The 18389-nt window shown below is 41.5% G+C and overlaps 1 protein-coding gene across 2 annotated transcripts in view; it reads left to right on the plus strand.

Moving 5' to 3' along the window:
* CRK (CRK proto-oncogene, adaptor protein) overlaps positions 1–18142 on the plus strand; it is a 28761-nt gene extending 10619 nt beyond the window's left edge. Inside the window, exons 2-3 of one of the 2 annotated variants that reach the window (XM_036091128.2) lie at positions 526–1061; positions 14562–18142. In XM_036091128.2, the coding sequence (XP_035947021.1) occupies positions 526–1061; positions 14562–14699 (674 nt within the window). In that variant the 3' untranslated portion in view covers positions 14700–18142. The remainder of the gene's footprint in view (positions 1–525; positions 1062–14561) is intronic. The other variant, XM_036091129.2, reaches the window with a different exon arrangement.
* Positions 18143–18389: the final 247 nt, after the last annotated feature.

The raw sequence follows: 18389 nt of genomic DNA on the forward strand, positions 1-18389 counted from the left end.
CTCACTTAAAAGAAACAAAACCTTTTTCTTCTTAGGAATTGTACATTCTAGATGTGAAGAGAAGGAATGTATGAGCCTGGTGTAGATAGATAGCAAGTTCTTCCCACCTCTTGGAAAAGCTGCTGGGACCTATGAAAAAGGAGAGCTTGCTACATTTCCTGAGGTTGAAAAGAAGATTGCAACAAAACCTTGAACCTTAATGCTACTCTGTAAATGCAGTAGCACAGAACATTTTGGGAGAATGAACAAAAAGTCTCCATGTTGCTTTGTCTTTGATCCAAGTGTGAAAGCATGCTCTGATTGGCCTGGTCTCTTGTTCCATCTCTGCTGCAGGTGTGATGGGCGTCTTTCTAGGGTATGTTTTAACTACAGAGTATGATTTCAGTTTACCGTAAGAAGAGGGGTTATCTTTTCTAGAATTTTCTTCTGATTATTGACTAAATGTGTTTGGGAAATGCTTAAAATCTGCATTTCATCTTCTTTGTAATACATTTTTAAATAATGGCCTGCTCTGTTTTTTTCCAGGGGTGAGCCCCTCCAGACTCCGAATAGGAGATCAAGAGTTTGATTCATTGCCTGCTTTACTGGAATTCTACAAAATACATTATTTGGACACTACAACATTGATAGAACCAGTTTCCAGATCCAGGCAGGGTAGTGGAGTGATTCTCAGGCAGGAGGAGGCAGAATATGTGCGAGCCCTCTTTGACTTTAATGGGAATGATGAAGAAGATCTTCCCTTTAAGAAAGGAGACATCCTGAGAATCCGGGATAAGCCTGAAGAGCAGTGGTGGAATGCAGAGGACAGCGAAGGCAAGAGGGGGATGATTCCAGTCCCTTACGTCGAGAAGTATAGACCTGCCTCCGCCTCAGTATCGGCTCTGATTGGAGGTAACCAGGAGGGTTCCCACCCACAGCCACTGGGTGGGCCGGAGCCTGGGCCCTATGCCCAACCCAGCGTCAACACTCCGCTCCCTAACCTCCAGAATGGGCCCATTTATGCCAGGGTAATCCAGAAGCGAGTCCCTAATGCCTACGACAAGACAGCCTTGGCTTTGGAGGTACATAATGTGCAAAATGTAGAAAGAAGAGATCTGCTACAGGGTCTCCCTTTCAGACCTCTTAGAGCTTTGTAGGAATGCTGAATACAAACACCAGCATTGTGATGTTGTAGATGTCGAACCATTAAGTACTGATGTTGGCATTTAATGTCAGGTTTTCTCTTTTTTGTAGAAAACCTATTTTGGAATGAGTAAGCTTAAAATTGTATAACTGAATGTTCTGATTGATCTACTAAACATACTTTGACTTCTTTAATAACACCACCTGAATTCACAGGAATTAACCTAAAATATTTTTTTCTCATCTACATTCTATTCTGATTCTTTCTTTCTGCTTATCATTGTCTAAAATAAGGTGGGCTCTGTCAAAGCACTTAAATGGAATTTTCCCATAAAAACAAAATGTTTTTACTTTAGGGGGCGTGGGGTTTCTTACAATTGACTGCTTGTGTTCATAAAGTAAGAATTCAGGAGGAAAAGTAAAGCATAGTACGGGTTAGAAGAGATCCATACCCAAAACTATACACTCCCAAAGAAGAGCAGGTTTCCTTAGTTTTTGTTTGGTGCATTTTATTATTTTTTTTATTTTTATTTTTTTTATTTTTTTTTATTTGAGAGAGAGAGAGAGAGTGAAAGAGAGAGCACAAGAGGGGGTAGGGTCAGAGGGAGAAGCAGACTCCCCACCGAGCAGGGAGCCTGATGCGGGACTTGATCCCGGGACTCTGGGATCATGACCCGAGCCGAAGGCAGCCGCCCAACAAACTGAGCCACCCAGGTGCCCCTCGTTTGGTGCATTTTACAGGCAGGAAGCCAGTTCTTCCTGAGGAGTAAATTCCTGCCTTTTACTGGTAAATAGTTATCCCTGGTAGCCCATCTCCTCTGGCCAGCCATTGCATTGTATCTATTCCTTTATTCCTCTCTTTGGTATTCACAGCTTTGTCTCTTACCTTCTCTCTCCCTCCCTTTCTAAGTTATACAGACCTAGTGGTTCAGTGTAAAAGCTTGTACAAAAGTGGCATGCTATCTCATCTTTCAGAACCTACTGATAGAACTTGAATGTAAGTAAGTAGCTAACTTTCATAAGTACAGGCTGAAGTTATGTGAGCACAGACTAGCAGAGAAGGGGCAAAAGTGCATTTTTATAAACTGAAATCTCTAAATGCTGTTTCCTTTGGGTCTTGTTCATACACTGGGAGTAAGAGCTGCCTTCTGCCTGAGTAGAAGTGTTAGCCTACAGAATAAACTAGGATTTATTTGAACCAGTTTCTGATATTACTGGATTTGAAATTTTTCTTTTAAATTCTGGATAGTGGATGCATAGAGGGCTAGCTGAGTCTTAGAGGTTTGACTGAAAAATGTATTTTTATTTTTATTTATTTATTTTTAAGATTTTATTTGTCTGACAGAGCACAAGCAGGGGGAGCGGCAGGCAGAGTGAGAGGGAGAAGCAGGCCCCCCACTGAGCAGGGAGCCTGATGCGGGGCTCGATCCCAGAACCCTGGGATCATGACTGGAGCCGAAGGCAGATGCTTCACCGCCTGAGCCACCCAGGCGCCCTGAAAAATGTATTTATAAAGTGCTTATTTTTTGAGATCATGTTGTGACTTAAAAGTATCATGTCTCTGCTTTGAGGAGAAATGAAATGTACAGGTCACACCATTTTTTCCCCACTTTGAGTTTGGAGGATAAGGAAAACAGAAGTTTCTCGCCTCATGTTTTCATTTAAGCAGATGATGTCAACATCCAACATGGTGCTCTGCACATGGCAGATGTGACTCTTGACATTTATTGCAGACCTTGTTAGCACTGGGCTGGAGTATGAAAAATAGCAGTCATGAAACAAGCCAGTTAACAGCCAGGAAAGAATAGTTATCACATTAATTTTGTTTCCATTTGCATTTCCTCCCTCCCTTCCTTATTTCCTTTTTATTTACTTATTTATTTTAAAGATTTTATTTATTTGTCAGAGAGAGAGAGAGAGAAAGTTGGATGCTTAACCGATGGAGCCACCCAGGCACCCCTCCTTTTTTTTTTTTTTAATGTTTTATTTATTTATTCATGAGAGTCAGAGAGAGAGAGAGGCAGAGGCAGAGGGAGAAGCAGGCTCCCCACCTAGCAGGGAGCCCGATGCGGGACTCAATCCCAGGACCCTGGGATCATGACCTGAGCCAAAGGCAGACACTTAACCATCTGAGCCACCCAGGCGCCCCCTGCTTTTTTTTTTTAAACCCCTCCTTTTTTTTTTAATTTATTTTTCTAAGTAGGCTCAATGTGGGGCTTGAACTCATGATCCTGAGATCAAGACCTGAGCTGAGATCAAGAGTTGGACACAACCAACTGAGACACCCAGGTGCCCGTCTTTTTTTTTTTTTTTTTAAGATTTTATTTATTTTATTATATTTTTTATTAAAGATTTTATTTATTTGAGAGAGATAGCATGAGCAGAGGGAGGGGCAGAGGGAGAGAGACAAGCAGACTCCCTGTTGAGCGGGGAGCCCAACTTGGGGCTTGATCCCAGGACTCCGAGATCATGACCTCAGGCGTCCCAAAGATTTTATTTTTAAGTGATGACTCCATCCAGTGCGGGGCTTGACTTCAACCCAATCCCAAGACCCAAGAGTTACATGCTCTACCAACTGAGCCAGCCAGGTGCCCCTGCATTTTCTTTCTTTTCTTTCTTTTCTCCCTTTCTTTCTTTTTTTATTTATTCATGAGAGACAGAGGCAGAGGGAAAAGTAGGCTCCCCGCAGACCAGGGAGCCCGATGCAGGACTCGATCCCAGGATCCTGGGATCACGACCTGAGCCGAAGGCAGATGCTTAACCGACTGAGCTACCCAGCTGCCCTGCATTTTCTTTCTTAAAGAGAATTGTTTTTTAATGATGCCTGCCTCGATTAGAGGCTTTAGTGCTAAAAATGGTTGAGCTACTCTCCCTGCTGTGAAACATAGATTTTGTGAAATAAATAAGTAGAAAATAGTTTCAGTAAGTTTTGTTTTTTGGTTAGATACTGGTTTTCAGCCACATATATTGATTGATTGCTGAAGATGGCCTCTTTCAGGTTAGAACGTAATAACCTAATGTATTTAAAAACATGGTGTCAGTTTAGCATCATAGAATTTTAGAGAAGGAAAGGACCTCCGATATTTTTATTTATTGTATAAAAATAACTGATGTTTAGACATGTTGGATTGTTCAGACTATTTGGAGGTAGAGCTAGAATGAACCCAGATCTACTGTGGTACTTTTTCTACCATACCCAATTCAATCTGTGATTCTTCCTGTTCTATAACAGTGCTGTTGCCCTCCTCAGTGTAGGTTTTGTGTAGTCTCACTGACAGCATGTCCTCAGTTGTACTGTATGCAAGGACAGTTGTGCTGTCAGTACAGTAGCTAAGTTGTTTACAGTTCTACTTTCCCATCTCTGTGTTTTTATAAGAGCTGATGCCTTGTCCCTGTTGAGGTGAGGCTGGGAGATAAGAGTAGGAGGCTCTGGTGTTCTGACCTTAGCATTCCCGTTAAACAAAACCATTCGTTGCTATATATGACCCACTATAAATCGAGATCTGTAGACTAGTTAGGTACATTTTAGTGGAATTTTACACTTAACTTGAAATCGATAAATTAGAATCATTGCATTTTACAATTGGGCAGGGCCCTAGAGATACTGTGTTAGACCAGCAGTCTTCAGACTGCTTCTCAGTGTCCCTAGGGAGAGGGGGAAGCCAAGGGTGTAAGGCTCTGGGTTCCCTCTCTCGCTTTAACCAAAGCAACTTTGTTTTTAACTGTGTTACATATTCGGATCTCTCTAAGATTTTCTTTTTTTTTTTTTTAAGATTTTATTTATTTATTTGACAGAGAGATAGCGAGAGCAGGAACACAAGCAGGGTGAGTCGGAGAGGGAGAAGCAGGCTTCCAGCTGAGCAGGGAGCCCGATGTGGGGCTCGATCCCAGGACCCTGGGATCATGACCAGTGCCAAAGGCAGACGCTTAATGACTGAGCCACCCAGGCGCCCCTCTCTAAGATTTTCTTTGAGAAAAGGATTTCTGTACTTAAATCTGAAAAACGGGTTTCAAGAACCACCTGCCCTCACCTTAAAGATGAAATTTTGCTGCATTGGTACATTTGCTATAATGACAGTTCCCCAGTAGAAAATAATTAATTATTAGATATTTCCTCTTTTCCTACCCACCAGATTTCTGTAGTAGGGATGCAGGCTGTAGAAGGTAGGGATTGATTCTAGCTAATCAAAGTAGGGGTATTCCTCTGCCCACTATAGTTCTGTGGGTCAGTCAGTCATATCCAGGGGAGTATAACTAAATCAGATCCCATCTGTTCCATTCCAGAGTCCCCAAGATTTTAAACATGAAGATACGCCGAATGTTTTGAAGAAGAGATACTGGAAATAACACTAGAATAGTGCAGAGGCACCTTTCATTTTTTGTTTAATGGCACCTTGCAGCTGGAATAGGATGAATCTTGTGCATTGCAGGTGTTAAATTTTTTCAATGCCTCTGTAGACTGTCCAGAACAATCACGTTACTTTTATTTATTTATTTATTTTTAAAGATTTTATTTATTTATTTGACAGAGAGAAAGAGCACAAGCAGGCGAGTGGCAGGCAGAGGCAGAGGGAGAAGCAGGCTCCCCACAGAGCAGGGGGAGCCTGATGTGGGACTCGATCCAGGACCCTGGGATCATGACCTGAGCTGAAGGCAGTCGCTTAACCAACTGAGCCACCCAGGCGCCCAATCACATTACTTTTAAATGTACTAATCACATAACTTACGTTCTTTGATTCAGCCTGGCATTTTGCCTTTGATAGACGATAAGACTTTAGAATCATCAAGGAGCTTCTCATGTGTTCTTAGGCTTGAACCTGTTCCTCGGCACAGAAGGGCGAGGTTGTAAAGTGCTTTAGGTCCCTGATTATCTGCATTAGTGGCTGCCACAACTCTGTATCTCCTCATGTGGAAATCTGTAAAACCTAAGTTGGGAAGGCCTTTTGACCTATGCGTAGGAATTTGGAGTAAAGACCCCAATTTTCCCTGTTAGAAAAAAAAAATGAGATTGGAAAGTATAAGAACACGAGTGGCAAGTTCTTGCTCTGTCAATTTGTCTTTTTCTGGAATTGTAGCAATGGATTTCTGTATTGTTCATTGAGACAGGTATCTGCCTTTCCTCTCCTTTCTGTCCTTCTTGGACATTACCTTTATTTCAGCTCATAGAATCTCAATTGGAAAGGACTTCAGAAGTAAACTGATCTAGCCTCTCAGACATTAAAGGCAGGCCTTCTGGTATCTTCACAGATGATTTCTAAGCATTTGTTTGGATATCTCTACTTTTGGAGAACCTGCTGTCAACACAGGAGTATAGTCCAGAGGTTCCAAACTTTCTTGGTTCATAACACCTTTAGTGTCTGAGTAATATTTCACCGTGTCCCAGGCCAAAAGAAATAATTAACAGTTGGCATCGATTAGATAGATAGGTTCAAACAAATTAAATATTTATATCCTAATAACTTAGTACCCACTTGAAAAAAAACATAATGGAAAGAAAACAATATTTTAATTTTAAATAACTGTAATTACTGTTAAGTAATAAGACATGTACATCTGTTAGACACCATACAGTTTCTCAAACCTCGGGATTATATTGAACACCGCTACCCTCATTTCTTGTTACACACTAATTTCAAATGTAATGAATTTCATGAGGTACTTGTTTTTTATCTTAGCAACTGCCGAAACCCAGCTTTGCAAAGAGATGACATCTTTGAAAGGAATGTAGTGCAGTCTCATGTAGAAATTGTCAATTGCCTTGAGCTAGTAGTTCACATGGCATAATATATGTCAAGTATTGCTGTTTCCCTCAAAATTGTATTTCATGGCATCTTCTGAATTTGCTGCAATGCCTCTGACACCGTACAGTTTGGGAGCCTTGGGTCAAGTTCATTGTGTTAGTTTTTAGAAAATTCTTTATGTTTAGCTAGAAAGGTGCCTAGTATATGTAGTTACCTCCGCAACTTGCACCAAGGGCATCGGGAACTTAGTTTTAGGCATTATCAGCTGTTGAGCTACAGAAGATCTTTTCTTATTTGGACTAGCACTAGGGTGAGACCTGTTTTCCAGGATTTGTTGGGATGCTTTTTCTCTTCACCTGGAAGCCTACCGGTTAAATCTCAAAGACCTGCCACGTTCTTTTTCAGTGAAGGACTTTACAGGCATACGGTTTCTGTCACAACCACTCAACTGTCATTGTAGCAAAACAGCCTTAGACAAAACAACAAATGAGCTTGTTGTGTTCTACTAGAACTGTTTACAAAAACAGACAGCAAGCTGGATTTGGCTCATGGGCCATAGTGTGCTGACCCTTGTTTTAGATTGCTGTCATTTTCTTAACTTTTATTCTCCTTCAGCCAAATCTTGAAATATTTACTAAATATGTTCTTGGTGTGTTTGAAAATGTTTGAGGATAAGGCCTCTGTATTCCATCTCTCTATGTGCTTTTCCCTGGCTCTATTTATATGAATTTGTGTGTGTTTCCTGTCCTGAGGTCACTGGAATCCTGCAGCAAATCAGGATCAAAGGAACACTGGCAACTGTTAGATAGTAGGGACAGAAACTAGAAAAGTAGTCACCTGGGGTTACACCAGCAAAGGAGGTCAGACAGATCCCTGATGTCTCCTTTTTAACGACTACCAAAAATTAATGCTATCTGGGTTCCAGTTTTGTTCTCAACTATCATGGGAACTTACTGGTGAATATCAGTTGAGTAATCTTTTGTTCCTGAACCAACTGTAGATTTGACTACCTGTGTACCAAGATTGTGATTTACCTTGGGAACTACACAGAGCTAGGGAAGAAACCAGTTTTCATCAAGTTCCCTAAGAGTGAAAAAACTGAAGTACCAACATTCAGTCCTCTTTCTAGATGATGCCATGATTGATTTGCAGACTTGCTCCTAAGGATGTGATACAGGATCAGGAAGCTGAGAAACTGACTGGACAATATAACAGTACCTCAGTGAAAGAATTCTCACTGTCTCTTCTTTACAAGGTGGTAGTGAGGTCTGCCTCATAAAAAGAAAGGTTAACTGCCTTGTGCTTCAAATACTATATAAGGTCTTTCTTGTTCATTAATAGCAAATTAGGATTTTTCCCATCTATAACTTGAATTTTGAAATCAGTAGTGTTAGAACTACAGTTACTACTACACTCACCGCAGTACATTTGCTTGTATCTTAAGATTATAGCATTTTGGGGGCAAGTATTCCGTTTTGCTTTCTTCATCTTTGAAATAGTTTGCCAGGCTTCAAACCCATATATGTCCCCCTTCACCCACCCTGGCCTGGGCTTGGGAATTCTGCGTTACTGAGTTGTTGCCTACTAGGAGGAGGAGCGTGAATTCTCACATTGTTTGACTTGGAGAAAGAACTGCACTGAGTGTAGCACGGTGTTTTCAGACTGCCCTGTCCCCTCCTGCACTTCCCCAACCTGCACCCGCCAAGCTTGACAGCCATCTATTCTTCAAACTGTGGAAGCACTTGGGTCTCATGTGATCTAAGGATAGTCATGTTGCCTTTGGGATTTGTCTTCTCTTGACCCCAGGAGTCCCCATGTGTTTTTGACTATTTCAGGAGAAAGACTCCATAGGATACAAAGGGTTATTTAATTTTTTTTTTTTTAAGATTTTATTTATTCATTTGAGACACAGAGATACAGAGATAGAGTAAGAGCGTGACCGGGGTAGAGGCAGAGGGAGAGGGGAGAAGCAGGCTCCCTACCGAGCCAGGAGCCTGACGTGGGGCTTGATCCCAGGACCCCGGGACCACAACCTGAGCCGAAGGCAGACGCTTAACCATCTGAGCCACCCAGGCGCCCAAAGGGTTATTTAATTTTAATAAGGTCTTTCTCAAAGTGTTTGTACTTTAAGGCCACTTTGGATAGGTTAATTAGCTCAATTGACTGCTTCCGACTTTTTTTTTTTTTTTTTTTTTTTAAGATTTTATTTATTTGCGAGAGAGAGAATGAGAGACAGAGAGCATGAGAGGGAGGAGGGTCAGAGGGAGAAGCAGACTCCCTGCTGAGCAGGGAGCCTGATGTGGGACTCGATCCCGGGGCTCCAGGATCATGACCTGAGCTGAAGGCAGTCGCTCAACCAACTGAGCCACCCAGGCGCCCAACTGCTTCCGACTTTTTTATCCATTTAAAAATCAGAACCATTAAAAAAAAAAAAAAAAAAAAAGAATCGTTTCAGAGTTGTGGCATAGCCTTTGTTTTCACCCCCTGATATTTGGGCCTCTCTGCCAAGAACCTAATCAACTGTAAAAAAAAAAAAGATTTTGGATTTCAGAATATGGTGTGGTTTTCTGAGCCTCTGTAGGGTAGAACCAAGAGACTGTGTACATTAGAGATGGCTCTGATGTTATCCAAAGGTCTAGTCTGTACATAATCACCCTCCTCCCTGCCAATGACATCTTGCAATGTAGGAACCCCTATTGTTTCTCCCTTTGAACTCTGAAAGAAGAAAAGCCTGAAGGCAGATCAGAGGTTCCGTCCTGCTTGTGAAGAAGCCTGGTGTGGTTCTGTGGTACTGATAACAGCAAGAGGTTGGTCTAGTCCACGTTTCAACCTACCCTTCACTTCTTAGAGCTCTGTAGGATGCAATTTGAGATAGCACTTTAAATGCTTAAGGATGGGGCGCCTGGGTGGCTCAGTCGTTAAGCGTCTGTCTTCGGCTCAGGTCAGGATCCTAGGGTCCTTGGATCGGGCCCCACATTGGGCTCCCCGCTTAGCGGGAAGCCTGCTTCTCCCTCTCCCACTCCCCCTGCTTGTGTTCATTCTCTCACTGTGTCTCTCTCTGTCAAATAAGTAAATAAGGGCGCCTGGGTGGCTCAATCGTTAAGTGTCTGCCTTTGGCTCGGGTCATGATCCCAGGATCCTGGAATCGGGCCCCACATTGGGCTCCCTGCTCAGTGGGAAGCCTGCTTCTCCCTCTCCCATTCCCCCTGCTTGTGTTCATTCTCTCACTGTGTCTCTCTCTCTCAAATAAATAAAATCTTTTTTAAAAAAATAAATAGGGACACCTGGGTGGCTCAGTCATTAAGCGTCTGCCTTCCATCTCAGGTCATGATCCCAGGGTCCTGGGATCGAGCCCCGCGTCGGGCTCCCTGCTTGGCAGGAAGCCTGCTTCTCCCTCTCCCACTCCCCCTGCTTGTGTTCCTTCTCTCGCTGTGTCTCTCTCTGTCAAATAAATAAATAAAAATCTTCTTTTTAAAAAAAATAAAAATCTTTAAAATAAATAAATGCTTAAGAATAAAAACAATATAGCATTGAGAGAAAAGAGAAGTGTTTAAACCTATACCCAGTTTTGCTATCAAGTAGAATGGTGGGGTTAAGGATATATCCCGAAGAACCGTCTTTTTTTTTTTTTTTTAAAGATTGATTTATTATATAGAGAGTGCACATGTGCATGCGTGTGAGCAGGGGGAGGGGCAGGGGGAGAGGGAGAGAGAATCTCTAGTAGACTCCCCGCTGAGCGTGGAGCCCAATGTGGGGCTCAGTCCCATGACACGGAGATCATGACCTGATCTGAAATCAAGAGTTGGACACTTGGGGCGCCTGGGTGGCTCAGTTGGTTAAGTGGCTGCCTTAGGCTCCGTCATGATCCTGGGGTCCTGGGATCGAGCCCCACATCTGGCTCCCTGCTCAGCGGAGAGCCTGCTTCTCCCTCTCCCTCTGCCTGCCACTCTGCCTACTTGTGCTCTCTATCTGTCAAATAAATAAAATCTTTACAAAAAAAAAGAGTTGGATGCTTAACCAACTGAGCCACCCAGGTGCCCCCTAAAGAACCATCTTCTAAAAAACACCAAGGGGGCGCCTGGGCGGCTCGGTCGTTAAGCGTCTGCCTTCAGCTCAGGTCATGATCCCAGGGTCCTGGGATGGAGCCCCGCATCGGGCTCCCTGCTCAGCGGGAGGCCTGGTTCTCCCTCTCCCACTCCCCCTGCTTGTGTTCCTGCTCTCGCTGTGTCTCTCTCTGTCAAATAAATAAAATCTTCAAAAAATAAAAAACACCTAGAAAATCTGGGTAAAATCAATTCTTCTTTTCATCTTTTCAAAAATTTTTTAAAGATTATTTATTTATTTATTCAAGAGAGAGCAAGAGGGAGAAGCAGACTCCCTGCTGAGCAGGGAGCCCGTTGTGGGGCTGGATCCTAGGACCCTGGCATCATGACCTGAGCCCAAAGCAGATGCTTACCCAACTGAGCCACCCAGGTGCCCCATCTTTTCATTAGATATGAAATCAATCATTTGGTAAAAGGTACTGATTCTGAGTATACAACTTGGAGTTTACATGTGTATGCACGTATGGGATAACCACCCAGATGAAAATATAGAACATTTCCAGCACTCCAGAATGTTCCCTCATGTACCTTTTGTGTGTTTTTAATATCAGTAAAATGATGAATTTAGATATGATAGCTGTTAGGGGTGTTAGCTGGGATGTTGTCAAAGTAGCTTCCCCCTGACCCCCAGCCCCAAAGAAGCTCTACACCCAATGTGGGGTTTGAACTCACTACCCCATCAAGAGTCACATGCTGTACTGACTGAAGCAGTTGGGTGCCCTGTCAAGCCAGCTTCTTAAATTGGCCCCTTTGTCCCCATCTGGAAGGGAACCTAACATGAGTGGCAATTTAGATTTTTGACATGAGTACATGAGCATACACATCCCCCAACCATTTTTCTCTTTCTTAAGGTTAGGGACTTCTATTATTCTGGGTCCAGCTTTCAGAATAGCACTTAGCATGATGTGTTTTTTAACAGAAAGTACAGGGGCGCCTGGGTGGCGTAGTCGGTTAAGTCTGTGACTCTTGGTTTTAGCTCAGGTCATGGTCTCAGCCTTATGAGATCCAGCTTCCTGCTCCGTGCTCAGTGAGGAGTCTGCCTCAGATTCTCTCCGTCTGCCCCTCCCTTTTGGAAGCTCTCTCTCTCTCTCTCAGATAAATATATAAAAATATAAATATTAACATAAATAAATCTTTTAAAAAACAAAATACAAATAAATACTAAAATGGGGAAAAGAAGTACTGCACTTGATATAATTGACCTTAACGTAGCAAGGGGTTAGCAGCATGGTGACATTAATTCCAGTGGGGTGGGGGGTGGGGGGGACAGTCAAGGATAGTTGACAGGTCGGAAACAAGGAAAATTCACTACAGAGTAGTCAGATGTTATCAAGTGGATGTTGTTCCTGATGCAATACTGCAAGAGTTTAAAAAAAGGAGCAGGTAAGATAAAGTCAGAACTCATGGGGTGCCTGGCTGGCCCGGTAAGTTGGTAGAGCATGATGACACTTGAGCTTGGGGTTGTGAGTTTGAGCCCCACATTGGGCGTAGAGTTTACTTAAAAAATAAAGTCTGAGAACTAGAATTGGGGGTATAAGAACAACTTTCAGATTGTTTTTACTAGCTAGGAAATTTTCACTTTGAGGTCCTGGTCTTTCTTTCCCCAGAAGACTAGGAAGATCTTGACTTGTCATGGTTGACTTGCTTGGGTGTCAGGAACTTTGAATTAGAAGATTGCTGATAATAAAGAACCCTGGTGCTAGTAGCCTGTAGGGACTGGATGTGCTTGCAAGGATGGGTATGCAGTATCATCCCTTTCTTCTCCCCTTACCCTGTCAGCCTTAATCTTCCCAACATCAGCAGACTGAGCTGCCTTTTCTCACTCTTGTATCTTCCCTTTTATGTCAGATATTCTCTAGTTTCTGTCTTCCTTTTCTCAGCATCCTATGACCCCCACAATCTTTGGCCTCTGTGGTTGTCAGTAGTTCTTTAGAAAATTATAGACAGGTCAGTAGGCAAGCTGTTTGTCCTGTGAGTGAGATCAAGCTGGTTTGACAGAAGGCCCTGGTCCTAGCCTCGAGTTGACTTTGGCCAGTAGTTGATACGGTAGAAACATAAATTGGCTTTGGAGCTGATACTTCTGAGCTCAAATCCCAGCCTTGCTAGTGGCTGTGTGACCTCAGGTGTATCTGTAATTGCTCTGAACCTCGGTTTTTTCATCTATAAAATGTAAAAATTCCTGTCTTACAAGGTTATTATAATGACTAGAAATTAATTTATATAAAATACTCTGTACAGTAGGGGCACCTGACTGGCTCAATCAGTAGAGCATGCAACTCTTGATCTCTTGAGTTCCAGCCGCACGTTGGGCATGGAGCCTACTTTATTTATTTATTTATTTATTTAAAAGATATTTATTTGACAGAGAGACAGCGAGAGAGGGAACACAAGCAGGGGGAGTGGGAGAGGGAGAAGCAGGCTTCCCACAGAGCAGGGAGCCCAATGTGGGGCTTGATCCCAGGACCTTGAGATCATGACCTGAGCTGAAGGCAGTCGCTTACCAACTGAGCCACCCAGGCGCCCTGGAGCCTACTTTAAAAAAAAAAAAAAAATCCTTTACAGTACTTAGTGAAAGTTCAATAAATAGTAGTTACTAACTTAATGAAGCCAAATGAACAGTTACGCTTAGAAACCTCTTGTAGCCTCAGAACTCAAGATTTTGATAATCAAAGGATAATGTTCTTTAGTCCAGTGTCTCACCACTTACCTCACCATTGTTCAGTATTTTGCCACAAGATGAATCCATTCATCAGACTGATTTTGTCTTAAGTTTTATAGAATAGTGGTATATCCTAGATTGTCAAAACTTTATAGTTGATGTTGCAAAGGAAAGCTTTTCATATACAAGCAAAAACATGATGTCTCCTTATTGTTCATGAATAGGTACCGAGTGGCATTGAGGGAGCAACAAGGTCTGTTAGTACATGGTGGGGTGGGGATGGGGAGCTGGCAGGCAGTGGCCTGCCAAGTAGAGCTTGATGAAGAAGGTAGGGGCTTTGCAGAGAGCTGATGGAATTTGGAGTTTTAACCTTTACCTTCCGAGGTGGGAAAAGCCTTGCCTTGGTAGGAAGGTGATAGGAACACTTCATTTTCTGGGACCAAATGCAGTTGCATTCCATGAGGACCTTCTGCTCTGCAGGCAATAGCAGGCAGTGATCCATGCACACGAGTGGTTGGGGGATTGCACTGCTGTTGTATGCTAGTGAGGGTAAGGGACCTCTTCCCCTAGGCCGCAGCCTGTGGGGCAAGGAGGAAGCTAAGGGTAGTGGGTACCAAGAAAAGGAATATTGGGTCATTCTAGTTGGGGTTGCTCATCCAAAGATTAAAATTTCCAAAAAAGTATCATTTTCTAGGAACCTTTCTATTTTCTGTACTCTCTATTTTTCTGCACTGCTAAAGTCCCTTCTTCCTTCTGCCTGCACTAACCACAAGTAATCAGTCTGGTGGCTGGGGCTTGGGAGGCAGCAAATAGCCATTTCTGTAATGTCAGCCCTAGAGCAATCACGTGGGCAGGGTATGCCTAACCAGAGAATGGAGTTTTTCAGTTTGCATTCATAACTGGAAATAAAGCACTTTCCTTATTCTCCTCCTGCAGGTCGGTGAGCTGGTAAAGGTTACGAAGATTAATGTGAGTGGTCAGTGGGAAGGGGAGTGTAATGGCAAACGAGGTCACTTCCCATTCACACATGTCCGTCTGCTGGATCAACAGAATCCTGATGAGGACTTCAGCTGAGTATAGCTCAACTAACAGTTTTGCTGACAGATGGGAACAATCTTTTTTTTTTTTTTTCCGATTGTCATCTATACAGTTTTCTTACAGATGTCAAAGCAGTCTAGTTTATATAAGCATTCTCTTACCTGTGATCTTTTTAGACTGAATTACATCTCTAGTCTCATTTACCATATTCAGGGTACGAAACTGGAGGGCTCGTGTGTTAACTTCTGAATTGGCAATTTTAGGTGGTAACAGCCATGCCTGAGTGTATCAGAAGGGATGGATATTTTGCCTGCTTTCCCTCTGGTAGTGCAAATCAACCTGTGGAAAACTGATGGACAGGAGAGGAATATTGCACGCTGCTTACCCTGATTTATTCAATGGTTTTGTTTTCATTTTGAAACGATGCTATCAAATGGCAATAGACTGTTCCCTTCCACCCCCATGAAGTAATCTTGCACCGTGTGAATAGTAAGTACCCAGTGGGATTGCTTTTTCATTTATAGATGATGACCACTGTATGACTCATTCTGACAGTTCAAATCCTGAGATTTCTGAGGACACTACTAGAGGCATTTGTCTTCCTTTCTAGTCAATGCTTCATACTTTTTCTTGGGATTCTTTAAATCCTTGTCATTCTTTTCCCCCAAACCTACAAATAGGTTCATTCTCAAGAAAAGTGTTTCTTTTCATTCCAGATGACAAGCAGGATATGCAGAGCACTTTATTCAGTGCATAGCTTTAAGCCAGTATTGGATTCACTGAGTGGACACCCAAACTCCCAGCTTTCTGCCTTCCCTCAAGGGGTCATAGTAGGTTCACACTGCTACCACAGCTAGACAGACTCCTGGCTAATGGGATCCAGCAGGGCCATTTCTCCTGAGTGCCAGTATCCTATTAGGGGACTCTTTGAAATTCTTAGCTTCTACTTGCTTAGAGTGGAAGGACCAATCACTTAGACTATTCCATAGATGGTTGTAGGGCCAAATTCTGCCCTTTGCTTTATATGCAACTTGTATAAAAGTCAAGTTAAAATTACATGAGTTTGGGGTAGGGTTAGCGCTTTGAAAAACATTTGAACCAATCATGAATTACTTATGTATTATTCATTTTACATGGCCAGAATAGTGCTTGAAGTGCATTACATTATCAACTGCCTTCATTTTTGGCTCTTTTTCTTTATGTTCCAGTTTAGTTTACAAATCCTTTTAAGTATAGAATGGTTTATATGGGGTCAGGTGCTCCAAAGAATAGACTTCTGAGACCAAAAATGATCTAGGCTATTTAGACTACAATATGAAACCTTCAAAGTTAGTTCCCAGTCTAGGAAGGCACTTACTGGTCTATGGTGTGATATGACCCATAGAAACACCTTATATTTTGCTTTGGGCCTCATTTTAGAAAAGTAATGTATCTTTCTAATTGTTTTTACATAGGTTAATGATTAATATGCATTCTTTGAACATATACCAAATCATGGTATCCCAGTGACTAGCACAATACCTGGCATAGTCGGTGTGCAGATGTTTGTGTGAGTGAATGAGGGGTATGCAGAAGCTCTTTATATGGCACAGGGAAGCCAGCTGACACAGGATTACATACCACAAGCAAACTAGTGAGTTGACGCTAATTTAATGTATTTTTACCTCACACTAAGGTAATGCTTGATAAAGACATTAATATTCAACTTTTAAAAGTTAGCACAGTGCAATGCACATAGTGGGTGCTCAATAATGTTAAATGAACAGATTTGCAATACTAGACTTAATTCCATCTCACTACTCTTAAATTTTCAGTTAGAGCATAGATACTGTAAAATCCAAATCCAAATACACGTTAAAATCTTGTTTTCCTGAAAGTATGACATCTAAAATACTTGTAGAAAAACCTTGTCATAAACTGATTTGAATGTTTGTATTTTCTTTTGCCTTTGACTTTGATATTGGCTTGTAATGTCTCTTTTTGTTATGTAATATTAGTGGAACATTCAACTCTACCCAAATCATAAGAATTTTTCAATGATCAGTTGTCTGAAGCCATTATATGAACTGTTAGGTTGGATTTGGCTGGGTGTGATAGTTGTTGGACCTTAAATCAAAGGACTCCTAATAAGTATCTTCCAAAAGCAAATGCTAGAATCCTATTCCAGTGCATATGTACATTGTCACAGAGCAAAGTAAACTGTAATTGGCTGCTATATTTTATATAATCATTTCTGCAAAAGCCCAGTTTTTGGATACTAATATTTGACATGGTTAATTCTTATTAATTTGTTGGAATTGTTTATTGTTAATAATGCAAATAGATAATTTTTAATTATCCTTAAGTAACATTTCACTATTAATGGTTTGAAATGGGTGGTAAGCAAACCAATTTGAAATAAAATATGAACATGTGCCATTGTATTATAACACTATACACTTTCTTGACAGTTAAATTTAAAAAAAATGTTTTTTTGTAGCATGTATTGTATATGTTTATAGTATATGTAGTAAATAAAAATATGGCCAAATGTTTGGCTTGGTGATCTTTTGAAGAAAGTAATCTTTGAATATTTTTCACAAAAGAGCTAAATCTTTTATGCTTAGGGAGTAAGAGGTGTGTACATTCAACAACCTACAAACAATCATATAATCAGATAAAGAAGCAATTATACATAATCTGTAGGTACTCATTAAAGATGAGGTTGATCGTTGGTGATATTTTGAAGGGTCTCCAGAAATCATGAAATAAATTGATTTGAGACGAATGTAAGAATGATTATGTAATGATCAGAAAGCTGGAATAATGTGGACAGAGAACATCAGATTTGTCCCGAAATGGTTATATGTGGGTGTAAAGAAAATAAGGGTATGGTAGGGGGCTTTATAAAGCAAATGAGAAATTTAGATGTTATATAATAGGTTTTTAGAATGTTAGTGTAGATAATAGTGTAATTTCTCCTTTTTTATGTAAGTAGCACATTTTCAGAATAGATAATTTAGTAAATAAAGAAAAGGTCAAACATTATGTTCTTTCCATCGTTTCTCAAAGGATGTGTGTATGTAGAGACACAGTGTGACACTATGTATACCTAAAAGGTTGACATTATACTCTAGTTTTGTGTCCTACGGGTGAAGTTTTAAAATGAAAAGGACAGGGGAGCCTGGCTGGCTCAGTCAAACCATGCAATTCTTGACCTTGGGGTCTTGAGTTCAAGCCCCACACTGGGCGTAGGTATTACTTTTAAAAAAAATGAAATGAAAAGGACAAGCTTTGCCAGTTACTTATACAGTATTCTGCCTTGGCCCCAAAATAAAACATCCCATTACTGCTGTAGACATAGCAGATTGTCAACCCAGAGTTAAAGGAATCTCCTCCAAAGGGAGCCAACTTTGGCATACACAAGCTTAACAGCAAGGTGATTTAAGTATGTTCCAACTTTTCATCGATAAAAATAAAGTGTTAAAATCTTGTTTTAATATGTTGAGTGTTGGGGTTCCTTCACATAACCTTGAGTGCTCATACCGACTCCTGTATTTATCACCCTGATTTTCAGATTAAATTCTATTCCTCTTACAGATATGAAGAGAGAAGCCCCCTCCATAGAAGAAAATGTGAAAATAGGCCTCTTAAGTTTGGCAGGAGGAGGCTAAGTATTTGGACTTCTACTGCCATGCATACCCTGAAGATAAAAAGAATGGGTGGAGGGCAAACAGGAACTAACTA

Source organism: Halichoerus grypus, chromosome 2 (genome assembly GCF_964656455.1).
Source record: "Halichoerus grypus chromosome 2, mHalGry1.hap1.1, whole genome shotgun sequence".
Classification (NCBI taxonomy): domain Eukaryota; kingdom Metazoa; phylum Chordata; class Mammalia; order Carnivora; family Phocidae; genus Halichoerus; species Halichoerus grypus.